Source organism: Empidonax traillii, unplaced genomic scaffold, assembly GCF_003031625.1.
Source record: "Empidonax traillii isolate 1590-97213 ecotype Southwest subspecies unplaced genomic scaffold, ASM303162v1 scaffold34:size3740991, whole genome shotgun sequence".
NCBI classification, from domain to species: domain Eukaryota; kingdom Metazoa; phylum Chordata; class Aves; order Passeriformes; family Tyrannidae; genus Empidonax; species Empidonax traillii.
Window position 1 is genome coordinate 3,010,121 of NW_020955227.1, and position 18,233 is coordinate 3,028,353.

Here is an 18,233-nt window from a genome sequence, read left to right on the forward strand (position 1 = left end):
TTCTGTGTTTAGAACATTTATTTGTGGCATGATCTGGTCAGGAGAATTGCAACAGCTAATCATAAACAGTTATCTCACGCCCAGGACACACTTTGGCTGACCAAGGGTGTCTTATTTTGTCCCCTGCAACCACCACACCTGCACTGCAGCTTGGTCCCCATCACCTTGGCAGGGGCTCTCATCGGGCCCCTCCATCCTCCTGCTGCAGTGAGGCACAGATATAATCTATGGAACACAAACATGATTTTATAATAAGTTTTCTATGCAGCCAGGATAAAATGCCAAACAGAATCAGAAAACAATCAGTCAGTGAAACTCGGCCCCGGTGATGAGTGCGCTGCTGGTAACGGTCCAGTGCCCAGGAAGATTGAGGCTTTAAATACAGACACCTCCTGCCCTTCAAGAGAGGAAGAGGGGCAAGGAGAGATGGTCAGGATGGGAGGACGAGACTCAGGAAAGTGGGAATGCACAGAATATCCTGCTGGGAATGAGTTAAAACAGGAGCAATATCAGACTGCACAAAGACGCCTCAGTGCGGACTCTCTTCTCCAGAGATCAGCAAATTCACCCTCAGCTGGGCTTTGGAAGTGGCAGTGGAAGGAGCAGGGACAGGCAGGGCTGCTGCAGGGACAGATCTGAGTGAGATAAACATGCACTTGTTGTGGAGGCCTCTGGGTGCTGCTCTTGCACAGAGCCGGATAATTCATCCCTCCCACCGCAGGCAGTTTTAGGAGACTCTCTCCCCTCCATCGGGTTTGCAGCAGCCCCTGCCCTGGGCAAGTTTACATCAGGTTCCATGTCCTGCCACAGATTATGGTCTGCAGGACCCTAAATCTGAGCTGAGCTCTGCACACTGCAACAGCTGGGACAGAGAAAAACAGAAAGGAAGGCTGGGAAACAAAAAGAGGGGAAGCAACTCCTTCCAGGAGTTGGAAGGAGGGCAGGAGGAAGGAGAAAACTGTGTGCTTTGGTGTGGAGGGAAGAGCTGAAACACATCCCATTGGCTGGAGCAGCAGCTCAGCCACTCTGGGGGTTCATCCCAGTTCAGAGAGGGCAGGGTTGTACCCCAACAGGGCAAGGAGGGAGCCATCCTGCCCCCATTCCTCCTGGCATGTCCTCAGGCCCTGGGAATTGGGAGGTTTCTAGTCAGCAGCAGGAAAATCAGGACCAGCTCTCTACCAGACTGCACAGTTGTTGTGGTTTTTTTTTGGTTTTTTGTTCCTTGTAAGAGTTGGGGGATTCACATTAGCTCTTTTCCTGTCTTCTTTAAGTACTCCAGGCTTGAGTCATATAATTGCATAACTCACAACTTCCATTTGAAAAATAAGAATAGGCTGCCTTTTAGGATTGCGAGGAAAAGCCAGAAAATACAAGTGTTGCAATCTCAGAACCCAGAAGGCAAATAAAAAGCACTGCAGATACTGTTGTTTTGCTCAGTAGATAAATATATACATATGCATGTGCTTCCAAATTCCAGGGTCCAGCTCATTCTTTCGGAGCAGAGGCTCAGATGTACAATAGCACATAATCCCTTCCTCAGCCTTGTGAAGCTTGAGCTGTAACAGGAGCTGATAATTTTACTTTGCCCACTTCTTTCCCCCCCCCCCCCCCCCCCCCCCCCCCCCCCCCCCCAAATAACCATGAGGGAAGGTCTTCATGGAAGCACAGACTGGTTTGGCTTGGAAGGGACCCTAAAGACCATCCAGTTCTAAGTCCCTAAGACACCTTAGACACCTAAGGGTCTTCTTAGATTTTTTTTGCATCTGATCTCCCCAGACTGAATTTTCAGCCTCAGAGAATCCTGGTTTTTAACTTAGCACAAACCAAAAAGTCTGCCGTGAAAGAGAGCACAGGCAAGAGGGGAAGGACCAACCTCACAGAAACTCCCATCCAAACTCAGCAAAGGGTTCCCACACCATGATAAAAGCACAAAGCAAACACCTGCCAAGCCAAAAAGAAAAAATCTGAGACATAAGAGCATTAATAAGGGATAACTCCCTTTACCTTACTTCACAGTAAGTCCCTACTAAACTTAAAAAAACCCACCCAACTTGCCCTTGAAAAACAAAACAAAACAAATATCTTTCCCCTGAAAAAAATTAATTAAAGCCCCCAAAAACTATAAAATCAAAATGAAATTAAATTTTAAATAAAATAAAATAAAACAAAATAAAATAAAATAAAATAAACCCCAACCCTCCTCATACACAGCTTTCTCTTTCCCCTAAACATCCCTTGAATGGTGAGACTAGAAACCTTTACAGTTGGTCTTAACCTATCCCCCAGGAAAGAGCCTTGTGTTCAGGGAAGGACTCAGCTCCAGCCCTCTATCCCAGAACCTAAATTTGGTACAGGAGGGTATCTCTGCTCACAGCTTAAAGACTTGCTGGGCTTTGACTCTGCCTACACTGGAACTGAGGAGGTTTTGCTCTTAACTTCGCCCAGACTTGAATTTCCCCTCTGGCCATCAGTGTGTTAGTGGATTTTGGGTTTTCTGTAGCTGAACTTTGGGTTTTTGTAGCCCTTTGCACAAACAGGTGCTCATGTGGCTCTGGGCACGTTGTGGGGCAGGTTGCATGTGCTGCTTTTCGCTGAGCTCCCTCCACCTTGGTGCAGGTTTGGAGCCCCCAGCATGGCTGTGACAACCCCTCTCAGCTGTTTCAGGTGTATTTGAGGCTCTGTCAGCTAAGGAAGAACTCCAGTGGTCCTTTTTGCACTAGAACTGGCTGTGGTGTATTGATAAACCTGTCAAAGGCAAGACAACAGAACCAGTTATAAGGAACCAACAAAAGCAATCAGCATTAAGAGCTTTTAAATGTCTCTTTCACAAGAGAACTCCAAAATGCACAACTATCTTCCAATTACATTAAAAACCCAACTTTGGGATATTCAGTTACTTCTATGTTTTAATCAAATTATTAAAGACAATTTTTGTTTGCACTAAATAGAAACTATAGAGCAAAGATGCCTTAATTACTAGTGTTTTGAAAAGCCAGTGTGTTGAGATGCAAATAGCTATTATATTCAAGATTGTGATGAAAAACTACAAAAAATCGGGGTTTCACATTGTGTAGTTAAATATTGCCTGTATACAAAGATTCATGTATGAAAAAATATTATAAATACCTGATAAACCTGCAGGATTTCAGGCAGGCACAGCCTGAAGTGGCACAGCCCAGCATCCCCCTTCTCCCCCAGACCATCCAGCTTGTTCTTTGCTGATTTGAACACAACAGTTGCAAACCTTCCTGCAGGAAGTGGTTTGGATTTCATCAGATTCATTTCACAGCCTTTGGGGTCCTGTTACCTGACAGATGATAAATGCTGGGGGGGGGTGGGGAGGGGGTGCATTTGATCCCTCTCACTCCTGGTATCAATCAGGTCCAACACCCTCCCTGTGACATGACTCCATGATTTTCCACTGCTTCCACACGGTTTTTGTGTCCTCCACAAAAGGGCTGGGATTTGGGAATCTGTGCAGTGATTTTTAATAGATATATTTCCAACGGGACATGAGGAAAGGTCCTCAAGGTGCACCATGGGAGGTTTAGATTCGATACTGGGAACGTTTTCTTTGTGGAATGGGTTGTCCAGTGTTGGAGCAGGCTGCCCAGGGAAGTGGTGGAGGCAGCATACATGGAAGTGTTCAAAAACTGTGTGGATATGGCACTTAGGGACATGGTCTAGCAGTGAATGGTTGGGCTTGATGGTCTTGAAGGTCTTTGCCAATCTCAAAAATCCTGTGATTCTGGCTCTGCATCTGTTCTCTGTGGCTGAGGGGAGGTTGTGTTTTCACATCACCCCCACCTTGAGTGAGGTGTTGGAAGCAGAGTATCCTGCTGAACTGAGCCCTGGGCAGACAGCAAGGACCATGGGCATTTTTTGGCACAACCAAAGTAGGGCAGCAAGCTCAGCCAGCACCCCACCATCTCCTTCAGTCCTCACGTTGTCCCGCCTTTAGATTTGGGTGGATTTCCTTCATGGCTGGGCTGCATCCTGGATCTCTTCCTTGGAAAAGTTGTTCCTCTCCTGCTGCTTTAGCTTCTCCATCTACAGTGACACATTTGTTTAAAGGTGCTCTGAGATCCACATATCAAAGTCACAAATAGCAGCTAAAGAAAACATGACTCATGATGGGGACATTGCCAAGAATGTGCCTGAATAACCAAGTGCCTCAAAGCTTCACAAACAGATCCCAGGAAACAAAAGCATTTGCATTCACAAGTCCCTGTTCCCTGGATAGGACAGGACAAAAAAAAAGCTTTTCCTTTATGAAATGTTGCATAAAAAGCGTGGTTATCTTTTCGTTGCAGGCCACTTTGCAGCATGCAAAGAGATTGCCTTTCTTCATGAGTTTGTGAATTTTTATTTTATTGCAGTCTTTTTATTTCCTCCATCAAAACATGCCTGAGTTGGAAATGGCATGACTAGGAATGAAAATTAAATACATCAAAACTGATTTTTGTAGAAATGAGATTTTGGAGCAACCAGGGAATGTTCAAGGCTTTCTCACAGCTTGTGTTCAGTTTTTTTGCTAAAGAGGGATGTAGTCTGAGGAAATGGGTCACCTTTTTCCTAGAGAAAATTTCCTCAGTTTTACTGTAATTCTGAAATGTCATAGGCTTTTGGGGACAGTTTTTTTCCTCTTTTTTAATCTCGAACAAAGCACAAATGTCTCTGATTATGGATGACTTGAATATTGCTGCAGCCATACTCTGCAGCCTAATTTTTTTCAGCCCTTAACCTCTTATCCTATGCTATTTGCTGGTAATTTCAGGCCCAGTCACCACCTGAATCCTATTCTGAGAGGGGACATCCTCAGCATGGAGCCACTGTGTATATCCCTGTTTGCTGGGTGCCACTGTTTAAAAAGCAATCCTTGGCCACTGGCCTGACTGTGACAGCACAGCTTGGAAACCCAAGGGATGTGGAGCCCCAGCTCTCTCTCAGGGTGAAGGCACAGAATTGGGTGTCCTGAGGAACCATGAGGAGGAACCATTTGTTTTCTCCCAAACCAGCTTGGAGGAAATAATGCCACAATGCTATAGGAATAAAGTAGCAAGGATCAATGTGGGAGGGAAGCCTGGCTTTGTTTTACTGTGTCAAAACAGCTTTTGTTCACTTGCATCCTCATACCTCTGCCACGTAGTCACAGGTGCTTCCTGCGAGATCCCTTGGAATGGTGTGGGTGATGAAGGATGTGAGTCCTTATCCCATCTCCTGGGTCACTTTGACTCTGTGCTGGGTCTAGGCGTGCCTTTGGGAGCTGGCACTGGTTTGTCTGTCCTGTTGCCCCTCTGCAAGTTCCGTTTTCCTGCCTATTCTCCACACGCAGCCCGGAGCTCACCCTTCCAACCTGATGGATGGCAGGGACAGGGATGGACCCTCTTCACTTCACTTAACCTGGACAAAACCCCCTCAGCTGCCCTGCAGCAAAGGATCCCTGGTGGGAACAGGTGGCTTTGCCAACTGGCTGCCTTTAGGCATCCAAGCCACCCACCAGCTCCTGCCTCACGTGCTCTCTGGTGTCTCCATCAGCTGAGGATGACTCAGGGCAGAGGGGGTGGGCGAGAGGGGACAGCTTTCCCATCACTTGCTGAGCCCACAAATGTGGCAGCTGTGCCCACTTGGCCCTGCCAGGATTGCCTGGAGGGCCCAGCTGGGCATAGGAGTCAGGAGAGGCTTTGTATTTAAACATCACTATTTATTTTTTTTTTCCCTTTTTCCTCCTCAATTGGTGAATTTGAGCCCTTGCCAAGAGAGTGGCACAACTGACCAGAGGGGGGGTGATGGCTCCATTTTCTAACAACAGTTGGAGTTTTGAAACATGGTTGCATGCTGAGTTGGAGAAAATTTTGTGCTTTTTTGAGAGAAAAAAGGGCAATCAAGGCTAAATTTCCGATATTACTTTCCCAGTATTGACAAATGCTGTGCTTAAGCCCCTGGCAGTGCAGCAGCCAGGTACCCTCGCCTGCAACACGAGGAATTAAGGTTCAAGTCCACATTTCTCAGTCTTTTTTCATCTGAACAAACTGTGAATCATGATAAGTAAAGAGCAAAGTTTAGGGCTGTGGTGTCACAGGCTGAGGTTATCAGCCAGCTCCAGCTAAAATTAGGAAGAAAAGCCTGCAGTCCACACACACCCACATCTTCAGAAAATGAAGGAAGTGCAGTTTAATGAAATGACTTGTTCCAAACTGTGTTCTTGTTACAGCCTTTGAGTCGTGCTGTTGTGCTCATATGAACACTGGTAGGCTGTGAATGCAGATGGTGAATTTTGGGACTGATAGGCTGTGGATCCAGATGGTGACTTTTGGGGCAGGGAAGACACAGTTTGTTGGGGGGGCTCCATGGGGTAAAAAGGGCTCACCACGACTTAACATGGTCCAGTCCTCCCATGGGTGATTTGTTGTCTGCTCTAAAAACTAAACTCTCTTTCCCTGTCTTACGTTTAAAACTTGCTTACAAAAGAAGCAGATTTAAATATTCTTATGTACTAATTAGGAGGAGGGACTTCATTGAGAGTTTCATCTTCTACTGGAGTCTGAACACATCAGTGTGAAAGGGTCTGTTGTGGGGGTTTTTTGAGTTTTTTTTTTTTTTTTTTTTTTGGTTGTTTGTTGTGGTTTTTTTTCATTGGGTAATTTTGGTAATTTTGTGTGTTTGTTTTGTTGGGTTGGTTTGTTTTCTTTGGCTTTTTTGCTTATTTTGTTGGTTTGTTGTTGTTGTTGTTTTCTTTTCCATTGGTTGTGCTTTTCTTGGTTTCCCCCTCACACCAGTTCCTACAGCATGAATGATTTGGGGCCTTTTCCTGTCTGTGCCCTGTGCTCCTTTACACTTTTAGTTACTTGTCTCACCATCCTGTGTCTTGGCTCCCCTTCCAACTTACTCAGCTTTCCAGACAAGGATTGTGTGCTGATACAAAGGAGCATACAAGGAGGGAATTGAAAGAATTGTGGAAAAGAGAGCCTAAAATCATACAGACTATCCCAGGTTTCCTTAAGAATACCTAAAATTCCTTGAATGACTCAGGTGTTTCCATCTGTTACTTCAAAAGTGCTGTTCTTTGAAAGCCTCTTCTTAAGAGCTCCTTGACTTTCCAGGATCAGCTTGATCATGAATTCTGGGTCAAACTCATAAAAACAGAAATCCAGGAGACCAGGCTACAGAAAATAATCTCTGTGTTGTTGCATTCATAACCACAGAACTCAAAGTGCCTGATTCACAGATGAGTTTCTCTAGGCTATCATCTCAGGTATTTTAGTGGGAGAACTGCTCTGGCTGCATCTCTCGTGATTTTTATCATAATTCACAGTGAAGGAAAGGGTGTCTCTGTGCTGTCCATCGCAGTGCTTGGAGCACAGGGCCCTGCAGCCTGTTAGAACAGCTTTCTCAGTAGCTTAATAAACCATGTCTGGTCTGGGTAAGCTTTTAGGGAGAGAACAGCAATGGAACAGAACATTTCCTATTGTTGCTAATGTTTGTTAAGCTGCAGCAGCGTGAACAACGCTGGGAGCTCTTGTGGAGATGTCACTCCAGCTTCCAGCAGCTCCTGTCAACCCCAGTGTAAGCTGGAGTGGCTTGGAAATGCCCTCAGCCCAGCGTTGGAAACAGCTGAAATGGTGTGAACAGTAATGGGAACTACTCACCAGCAGGTCTCCAAGGCTGAGGGAGGCTGGTGGTGGGAAGGGTCTCTCCAGTGCCCAAGGTCTGGGCTTTTTTTTTTTTTTTTGCAACAAAATGTGCGCAAAGAACATTTCAGGGAGAGCTGAGTGGAATAAATGTCCCACTGATGGGTGTGATGGGAGGGGATTGCAGCAGGTGACCCACGTGGAATATTGGAACAGATCCATAGGGGGTGGATGAAGGCAGATGGTGGGTTTGTGCTGAAGAAGTTCAGAAGTCACTGTGAGTTATCTGAGGATGCACAAACACCTAATTTAGGGGTGACCCCAACCAGGGGACTGGGCAGTGACCTGCTCTGCCCCGCTTTTTGGTTGCAATGGTAACTCTGTTTAGATGTGATTGATGTCAGAGGTAGGAACCATAACCACATCCTGGCCATGATCAAATTTAACAATAAGCAAAATTAATAGTGATCAAACTGAATGGCCAATCTTTTATTTGTTCTTTCCTATGCTGAATCACTCTGCTTTGAATTTCTAGTAATAAATTTATTCCAGCTTTTTTTTTTTTTTTAAAACAAATCAACCTTTTTTCACCCAACAATCACATGTTGCTTCCTAAGAGACCCAAATATAGTCCTGTCCTAAGAGAGAACACAAGGCTCAGAGTCATGTTTGTCTGATTGGATTTTAATTCAGTTCTTGAACAACCTGTTTACTTTCAAGGTCACATAAAATCCATCTGACTTCGAAGCAATTTTCTTTCTTTTTGATTCTTGCAAGCATTGTGTCATTCTGGACTTATTGTTTACCTTCCTCTCTTTTTAGAAAAAACACCCCGTAGTTTTCAGCCCTGGAAAAACTTAATATTTTAAGAAAACTATTAAGGAGTTGAAAACAAAACTCTATAACAGGAAAATCCAACGAGGTAAACTGATTGCCCAGAAAAGGGGGAGTAGTTGAGGTTTCAGACCCCTCAGCAAACAGCAAGCACGTGGCCAAAGGATGGATCAAGGGCACAAGCAACAGAAGATTCTTCCATTGTCCTTTGGAGACAGATGGAGGAGTAGGGAGTCCAACAACACTGTTTAACTTCTGCTGAATGATCCCACACTGATTGTCCTCTCCTTGGCTTACTCCTATCCAGGCAAATGCCCTTTTGGGGATAAACCTGCAGCAGCCAGCGCAGCATTTATCAATAGATCAATAGTCAATTTATTTATCTCATTCACCTGCCAGCTGTCATAAGTGAGCCTGTCTGCTTGCCTGGTTGTTATGCAAAATGCTGTCAGACTTCCAGCTTAAGTGATTTCTTTTTCATACTTCTCTGGAATTAGATTTTTTGATTTTTTTTTCCCCCCTTCTCTTTTATGGCAGAATTTCAGCCTCTGTCTAATTTGGAACTAGTTTGAATCTACAGACTGGAGTTTTCTTAAATAGATTAGGGGGGATGAGTGCCAAACTCTCACAGGAAACTAATTCTTGTAGGGCCTTTGAAAAGCTCAGCTTTGAAGGCTGACTTCTTCATGCTGGCCTAGATAGGGAAGAGGCCAAGCTGCAGAGGAAACTGCTGAAGGGATATTGCACTGCTCAGCCTGGGGCTGTCTGGCATTTTGAGGGCACAGACTAGAAATAAAACATCACTGACCCCACCATAATCACAGATACCCTGTCCAGGCTCATATTAAGCCTGATCTGGCAGTACAAGATAAGCATTATAGTGCTGTTGTCATCTTCATTCCATATCCCATGGCATTGTTTGCACAGTCCAGGGCTCACAGGAGCCTGGAAGAGCCCTCGCCCTGAGGACTGGAGATAACCAGCACTTTGTGCAGCCCATGACTGGGACAAATGGGCTGAGAAAAATAAAGGCAAAACAAAACAACCCCCCCCCAAACCAACAGCTCTGTTGCAGGAATGCCTGGGAGGATTCTGGAGGACTCATGCTATCCTAAAACTTGTTTTCTACCCAGATAAGGCTTGAAATTTTCTGTTTTGGGTCACACTCATTCTGCCAGCAGATTGCAGTTGTCTGCAATGTGCACAGAGGGGGCTTAAAATGTCTGTCAGTGACTGGGAGGTGCTTGGAGGAAAACAGGGGACAGAGACAGCAGGGGCTGCTGTACAGACACCAAAATCCAGGGAAATATGAAGGCCCTGTCTCTGACATCAGGGAATCCTGATGACATCAGAGCCAATTATCAGCGTGCCAAGCAGAGGACATGAAGCAGTGTTTGTGACTTGCTGTTACTGGAGGGGGTGTTGCCTTTGGAAAGGCTCCTCACCTTTGGGAGCAGCTGATGACTTTGCAGGTAAGGTTTGCAAAAAAAGATAAAGAACCACTGAGCAGAAAGAGGTTGGTGCCTTCTCCTTGCCTGGTTCCCAGGGAGCAGTGGGGCTGGTCCTGGCTGCTGAGTGTGCACTGAGTGGGAAGCACTGACTTCCCTGCAGGCAATCCATCCACGCAGCAGCAGGAGGGGTTGGGGTGTTCTAGTTAGGACGACACAGGCTTTGTTCAGTGTCTTCCTCCTCTGTTGTTTTTTTTTTTTTTTTTTTTCCCTCCCCATTTTCAAACTGACTCTTTCTCCATCATTGTTTAATGCATTTAATTTCTTTTTTGTTCCAAGCACCAGCCCCTGAGGTCTGTACTGAACTTCTTTCTCCACTTCCATGCTTTGGTTGTCTTGGCCATTTGAAGATGGGAATTTAATTTGCTCGGATGGCCCCTCTCTCTGACTCCTCTCCCTGGGCAGAGATGTTCACGCCCTTGGATTCTCCTGTCCTTTCTGCTGCTGCAGGGAGGGGTCTGGGTGATGTATCCACTCCAGGCTTTTGACTTTTCCTTTCTATTCAGTAATTTTTTCCCTGTTTTTCTCTTTCCCTGGAGGGGTCATAATGCTAATGAGCACTGAAACATTCCTAGTGGCTCCTTCTGCCTCTGACACGCTGGCCTTGATGGCAAACTCATTAATGCAAGATCTGAAAAGGCTTTCTCAGACACAGCCTTATTCAAATAAAGCCTGTCCCCTTCCTGTTACAGGGAGGAAAGCCTGGAATAGTCAGTATTTCATCCCTCTTCCCACTCAACTCCCTTCCTCCTTCTCCCCTCTAGGTATGAGCACCTCCAACCCCTTCCAGCCATTGGAACAGAAGCTCCTCAGTGCTTTCTCCAGGGGATTAGAGACCTGTCAGGAATTCCCTGGGTGTACCCCCCACCTTAGCTTGGGCTGCCTGAGACATCAGAGCACCAACAAGTGCCTCTGCCCCACGATTCAGAGACTAGGTCATAGTTCTTCCTCATCCCATCTCTGCATCAGGGATTCAGACTCTTCCTCCCCCTTGCTAAGAGGTTTATCGTCTTTCCAAAGCCATTAAAAGCTTCCCTGCTGGCAGAAGTTCAGGTCCTTGCCTGGGATTCCCCTGAGAGTCAGAGGACTCTGCACTAATCCCAGCTGTACTACGGGGTGCCACCATAATCCTGGTCAAGTCTTTGCATCTTCTTTGCCTGGAACCTGAGCCAGGGCAATATTTCTATTTTATAAAGTGCCTTGAGACCTGCAGAGATCTGCAGAGACCTGCAGAGACCTCCCCTCTGTGTCCCAGGCTGTGGCACTGGGACTGTGGTGCCTCTGATGGGTCTGAGAACCAACGACCCGTGAGATGCCATCCCAGAATGGTTCCTGTGAGGAAAGGTTTCAGTGCCCTTTTGAACACAACATCCATGATTCCAAGGCCTTGGTGGAATGCAGATTGAAGGATTCAGAGGTGACAAACCCAACCCAGTGGCATGAATTCAGTTTTGGCCCATAGCAGCTGCTTCTCCAGAAAATGCAATTAAATCTAGTGCTGAAAGCTAATAAAAACCCCGGTCTTGGAGGTGTTTCTTCACAGACTTCGGGAGTTTCAGTCTGGAACATTCCCTAAGGCCAGATCTATACTGTTCCCTGCAAATACCACTTTTTTTTTTTTTTATGACCTCAATAATTCTAAGTTATTTCTCTAGCCATATCCATTAATGTTAAGTCTATTTTCCAAAATCGTACCATAAACCTTGGCCTCAGGTGCATCTTGCAGCAGAGTTCTATAGGTTGCATGGAGGATTGCTGGAATTAGAGAGCTGCTTTCCATGTAAAATACTGGAACTGGGGGAACAAAATTGAAAATGTATTTTTGGACATTAAGCAGGAAGCTTAACACGACCATATCATTTGCTTGACCACTGAGGCTGGACCAGATGACCCCACTGGTGGTTCCTTCCAAACTTCACCCTCCTGTGATTCAAATCCCAACAAATCAATGGCACATGAAAAAAGAACACAGCCAAATATTGCACAAAACCTGTAAAAAAAGCTTGAAAAATCTCACTAAGTAAGTTCAAATAACGCATAAATTAGAGGGAATTGCAACTGGTTCACGGATATTCTATGAGCAGAAGATAAACATCTAAGTTAGTTGCATAAATTATTCATCACAACATATTTGTTCAGCTTTTCTCATCAGCTGAGAAAGCCACACATCCCAAGCATATGGAGAGTATAACAGAACTGGGCTTTCACCTCACTGCTGTCCCTGGGAGCAGGAAGCCCAGGGGAGGGATGGCATGAATGAGAACTGAGTGGGAAAAGTCTCCCTCACTGCTGTGCTTTAGGTGTGGATTCTCCTCAGGGCTCACTGAGGGCACGAATAGGAACTGGAATTACCCCTTGGCAGCAGAAAAGGTTGAAGATGTGACAGTGATTTCTTTTAAACTCCTGCTTTTGCCTGCTGTCTGTGGTGTCATGAGGTGATGTTGGACCTGATGCACAAAATGAACCCACTTTCCCTCTGAACACGTTGTTTGCAGAATTTTCATTCTCCTTTTCTACCTTCTCCCACCTTCATTGTTCATTCCTTTCCTATCTGTGGTCCCAGTTTGCAAAGTCTATCCTCACACTTTGAGGAAGACACTAATAGGATCTGGGAGTTGATATATCATAGAATCCTAGAATGATTTGGCTTGGAAGGCACCCTAAAGGTCATCTTGTTCCACTCCCTGCCAAGGGCAGGGACACCTTCCACAATCCCAGGTTTCTCCAAGCCATGTCCAACCTGGCCTTGGACACTTCCAGGGATGGGGCAGCCACAGCTTCTCTGAAGAATCTTATCAGTTGCCTATTTCAACTTCCGTGACCTTTGCTGTTAAATTACCTATTCCAAAGCAACAAAACCAAACTCTCTGTACTTTATTGAGGAACATGAAGCATTTATCCAGCCCTTTCTGAAAGCATTTATCCAGCTCTTTCTGGCTCTGGAGTTCTCTGGTGCCTCCTGACTTTATTGATGCTGCAGGAAGCAGAAATCTGAGAGCAAACATGTGCTTGAGTTTTACAGGAAGCAATAATCCCCTCTTTGGAGAGGAAGCACAGATGGCATTTTTCCTCTGGTTATGATCTTTATGATGGGAACACGGGCATCTCTATTTATTGTAAAACTTTGCCTGTCTTTTAGTATCCAGCTCTGCCTCTTCTCATGCAGTGCAACTGCTGGAGGGACAGTTCCTTCTTCAAAGGGGATTTCTTTGTGTAGTGAGCTCTGGGGTTGCAACTCTAGTCTAGAATGATTAGAGCAACATCTCTGTAGTGACAGAGAGGAACTATTTGTCTTTACATTTAAGGTTTTATCTATTATTAAAATCAACTGTGAGACCTGCAGGTACTGGACTTTTACACAATTCTGAGACAGCAGGGAAAACACTCTTCTCTATACAGGGAATATATGGACATTTGTTGTATATTTGTTATCTGCAGACAACTTGGGAGACAATGGCCTGGTTCTGTCACTCCTGGTATTAATACCCTGGTGTATCAGGTTTATTTTGGGTTGAGTTTGGGGGTTTTTTTGCCTTTTGACCAAGATTTCTCTAGGAAAGATGGACGTTTCTGTGGATTTCAAGGTTTGGCACTAATGACTCATAATACAGCAAGAGGTGTGTTTTGTTTTGGCATTTTGACTTGGCTTGTGGAAGCCTGGGAGCTACAGAGAGGGTATTAGCTCAGGTGTAAGGAGTATTTTGAAGTAAATAGCTGGCACTTTGCTGTTTTAATGGATACAACTGCTGTCAGGCAGCATGGGGTGTTGTGATGGGGCTCAATCAAAATAAATACATGTACAATTTCATTAAGTCAAATAACCTCACACACATAGGGTGGACTGGCTGTAGAATCAACCTGGGGGAAAAAAAAAAAAGATCTAATTTGTGATCCTGGCTTTGCAACTAACCCTCCCAAATCTGCCTGCATGTGGGGTGCTCTGCCAGCCAAGTGGGACTGTCATACAGGTTGACACACATTGATAGGAAGTGCTGTGTCAGTGCCAGGTGTTGTCATTCCTGTTGTGCTGGTTTTGACTGGCTATTATGGATTATTGCATAATAAAGCAATATTTCGACCCCAGGATCCTGCTGGGAATGCCAATCCGGACTGAAGGTTTTCAATTAGTCTTTTATTAGTTCTTAGGTTACATCTGGAGCTGGGTCCCTCCAGAGAGGGACCCCTCCCCCAACTCATACCTGTATCACCATCACCCAATCCTCAAGTCTGAACCCAAGTCCAGTCACTTAATTCTGATTGGTTGCTTCTTGACTTCTTATGGTTTTTCTCTGTCACTGGGCTGGCCTTCTTCTGAAGTTACTTCATTCTCTTGGAATTGTCTCCTTGGAATTATCTTCCTTCCACTCCTGTCTGCTAAATTCAGCTAGTTCCTTGTTAGCAGCAATAATTTTCCCAAAGAAGTTTACTCCTGGTCAGGCAAAAGCTTCAGCTGCTTTGGCTGCTAATGCTGAGCCCCCAGTGCTAATGCCCCTAATGCTAGAATTATTATAGATATAGTTCTTTAGTATTTTTTATTTTACTAGTAATAAATGTTCATATTATTTTCCCCAAATCAAGTCTCTTTTGTCTGCATAAACCTTCTCTCAACTAATAGTAATTGTGTGGGGGGTGTGAAAACAAATTGACCCAGAGCAAAACCACGACACCAACCCTTTCCCCAATCCAGCACAGAGCAGTGAACAAGCAGCTCTGTGGGGCTGAAGTGTCAGTTGGGGTTAAACCACAACGCCCTTAATCTAAATAAAATTTTTGTCTTAAACCCAAGTTGCAGGACTAAGTGAATGAAAAGTGGTAGAGAAGCTTGTGCGTTGATGATCTGGGAGGTAGCTGAAGATAAAACAGGTGCATTGTAGGGGAGTGGGTATAAATAATATCCTTTGCTTTTAAGAAGGCCTTGCTCGATATTTTTGAAGGACATTAATAGGTTTCTCATTTTTCAGGTGCTCAGCTGGTGATGTGTTTGAGAGGCCTGATTTTTAGATTGCAGGTGTGCAAGCTTTTCTCCAGGCGTTTCTTTTCCCTCTGTGTCGTTTCAAAATGGATACCTGCAATAAAGAGCTGCTTTTGCAAACATTAACTTTATATTTTTTTTCCCCCCAGTTGCTCTCAGTTTAAAAGCATGGATTTGAGAATCACTTTATTTGGTTGGGTTTTTTTTAAAGAAAAACAAACAAACCCTCCGCTTTCATCCCGGCCTCTGTTTATATCTGAATCGATCCTTTTACGTGGTTTATCTCAAAAATTGGTTTTCAAAATGATCTTTTGCTGTACTCCTGGTGCTGAAAGATTAAGATATTTGGAGAAAATGTGTTTCCTTCAGCTCTGCTTTGCAAAAGGAAGGCTTGTGGGCAACAGGGATATAACAATGATCAGATTGGGCGAGATCTGTGTTCCAACTGACCAGCCCTTCTGCTGACAGAGACCAGAATTTGCTGCTTTATGGAGAAGATTAAGACCCCAAAGTGTGTGATGGTGAAAGGACCAACCTGATTTTGTTGTAGGGAAATCCAACTCTCTTCCAGACACCTCTGGAGACTCCAAGGCCACCTCCTCATCAGCCCACACCCTGATCCTCCAAGTGTGTTGTTATTGTGCAGTAATGTCTCACTTTTCCTCTTCTCCTCCCCCTTTCACCCTGTCTAACCCTGTGGCCTCACGTGTGTGTATCCATGTGGGGGTGTCCGACAGGATTGTCCCCTTTCTCCACCCTCCTTCCCTGCCCTGGGTGGCTCTCCCTGCCCCTCCAGACTGGAATCCTCACCCCTGCTGTGTTCCTGTGTTGTCACACAGGGAGTTTGCCCGTTGGAAGGTGAGGAACACAGCCATCGAGAGGAGGGACCTGCTCCACAACCCACTGCCCCTCATGCCTGAGTTTCAGAGGAGCATCCGCCTCCTGGGCAGGAGACCCACCACGCAGCAGTTCATTGATACCATCATCAAAAAGTACGGCACCCACATCCTCATCTCTGCCACCCTGGGAGGTAGGTGGCAACCTGGGCTGTTTTCTGCTGTGGGGGGTGATGGTGGTGGGGTGGGGAAGGCACTGGGCAGCCCTGCAAATGTGTCCAGTTTTGGGGCTCCCCAGTGAAAGAGAGACTCGGAGCTCCCGGAACAAGTCCAGGAGAGGCTGCGAAGATGAGGAAGGGATTGGAACATCTCTCTTACAAGGAAAGGCTGAGAAAGCTGGGCCTGTTCAGCCTTGAGAAGAGACACTGAGGGGGGACCACGCCCATGTCTGTCAGTGTCTGCAGGGAGGGGGCAGAGGATGGACCACTCTCTGCTCAGGACAGGAACTGATGCCCAGGAAGTTCCACCTGAACATGAGGAAGAGTTTCTTTGCTGTGCAGTGACCCAGCATAGAACAGGCTGCCCAGAGAGGGTGTGGAGTCTTCCTCCCTGGAGATACTCCAAGAACCATCTGGACACAGTCCTGTGCCATGTGCTCTGGGTTGGTCCTGCTTGGGAGGGAGGTTGGACCAGACGACCCCACTGTGGTCCCTTCCAACCTGATCCACTCTGCAATTCCAAAACCGTGGCCATGCCGTGTGGGAGCTGGCTGGGGGCACAGGGCCAGGCTGCAGCTCGTTGTCAGACACTGTGGAAGTCCCCAGAGTATGAAAGAATTCACAGCACAAGGTGTGAGTTCAGCACCTGTGCTGTGTGTGTACCTGTGCCCCTCTGACAGCAGCGTGTGTGTGCCCGTGTGTGCCAGCAGAAACACGTGCCACTCAGCCCAGGAGCCTGGCTGTCAGCCCCCTGCCACTGTCCTTACCTTGACAGCAGAGTGTGTTGATCCCTCTTTTTCACAGAAAATTAAACCAAACACAAGGGGAAAAACATCCTTTCTTGCTGGAACTGGAGGAATTTTAAAGAGCTCCAGGAAAAGGGAGGTCAAGGAGTTGGGCAGAGAGAGTGTGCAGAGAGGAAGAGATGGCCAAGAAGGCCTGTGCTGGATGCACAAATAACATTAAGTGGGCTTTTGAAAAAGCAGCAGTTAAGTAAAATTCAAAATGTATATGGAAGGGCTGCAGAGAGGTCTGTGTGTGCACACAGAATATGTCAGTGATGACATCAGAGAGAGCACTGTAGGGCCATGAACCCCTGAGCAGGCACTGCTGGGGCTGCTGCATAAACATTCTGAGTGATGCGTATTGAACACGGGAGGGGCGAAAATCAGCCGTTCCTACTGATATTTACTGCTGATTTTTTTTCCCCTCTCCTTTATTATTTCCACTATCCTTTTACCCTCTTGGGTTTTGCCTTTCTTTCATTCGAGTGCCTTTCTTCTGAGAACTACTCTCTGTGAGCAGGATTCTGCAGTGGTAAAGGCTCTTAATTTTAGCACAGAGTGTGTTTTGTTGCTTTTTCTAATGTACCTCACCTCCAGCCTTGCCACATTGCGAAGCTTGTGGTGAACTTTGAGGAATTTCTGGCCATCTGTCTGTTCCCAAAGCACTCTGCAGACACTGGGATGAGACAGAGATGAGATTAGATGTGTGCATATGATTCATGCACAAATTAGGTGGTAGGTAAGTTGGCTCAGTTCCACTGAAGTCAAATGGCCTCCGGTGTGGCAACGTCCTTCAAAGATCCTCGGGCTGCTCTTCCAGTCCAGGCACTCAAACAGTCCGTTCCATCAGCAAGAAATGTGGGAGGAAGCAGGCTTCCAAGCACTGAAGAGTACAAGTGACTGCCTGCATCAGGCCTTAATGAAGTCTGTGTAAAGATAAACTGCTTTTTATTGAGGAAATCGCTTTTGAGGCCCATGTTTTACAGAGCCCAAGACAGCCAAGTAAAGTGAGAGATTTTTCTTTTCTGGGTTTACTGTTCTTTCCATTGACTTGCCTCTTTCTTTCTGCCACTCACATCCATGTAAATTCGAAATAAGAAAGACCTTTGATGGTAAAATATATTTTTAATTTTGCCTGGGTGACGTTGTTAATTATTCACAGGGTCTTGTTTCTGCTCCTGATTTTACAACACAACTATCTTAAATATGCAGAGACTTGTAAGGAGAACTGGTGTTGGAGGGGAGAGCTAAATGCTCCACCAGCCCAGAGCGTGGTGAGCAATGTTAGGGGAGAAAAGAAGGATTCACCTTGGCAATGGCAGTCCCAGGGTAGATGCAGATGAAGCTGGGCATGCATTATGCACAGAGGACACACTCTGATCACAGTCTGTGGGCTGAACAAGACCACTGGGATATAAAACCAGACGTGTCCTGGCACACTTGCTCTCC

The 18,233-nt window shown here is 45.8% G+C and overlaps 1 protein-coding gene across 1 annotated transcript in view; it reads left to right on the forward strand.

Moving 5' to 3' along the window:
- Positions 1-18,233, forward strand: part of BRINP1 (BMP/retinoic acid inducible neural specific 1) — an 89,363-nt gene that overhangs the window by 47,045 nt on the left and 24,085 nt on the right. The window contains exon 3 of the mRNA XM_027877864.1: positions 15,785-15,975. Within this exon, the coding sequence (XP_027733665.1) occupies positions 15,785-15,975 (191 nt within the window). The remainder of the gene's footprint in view (positions 1-15,784; positions 15,976-18,233) is intronic.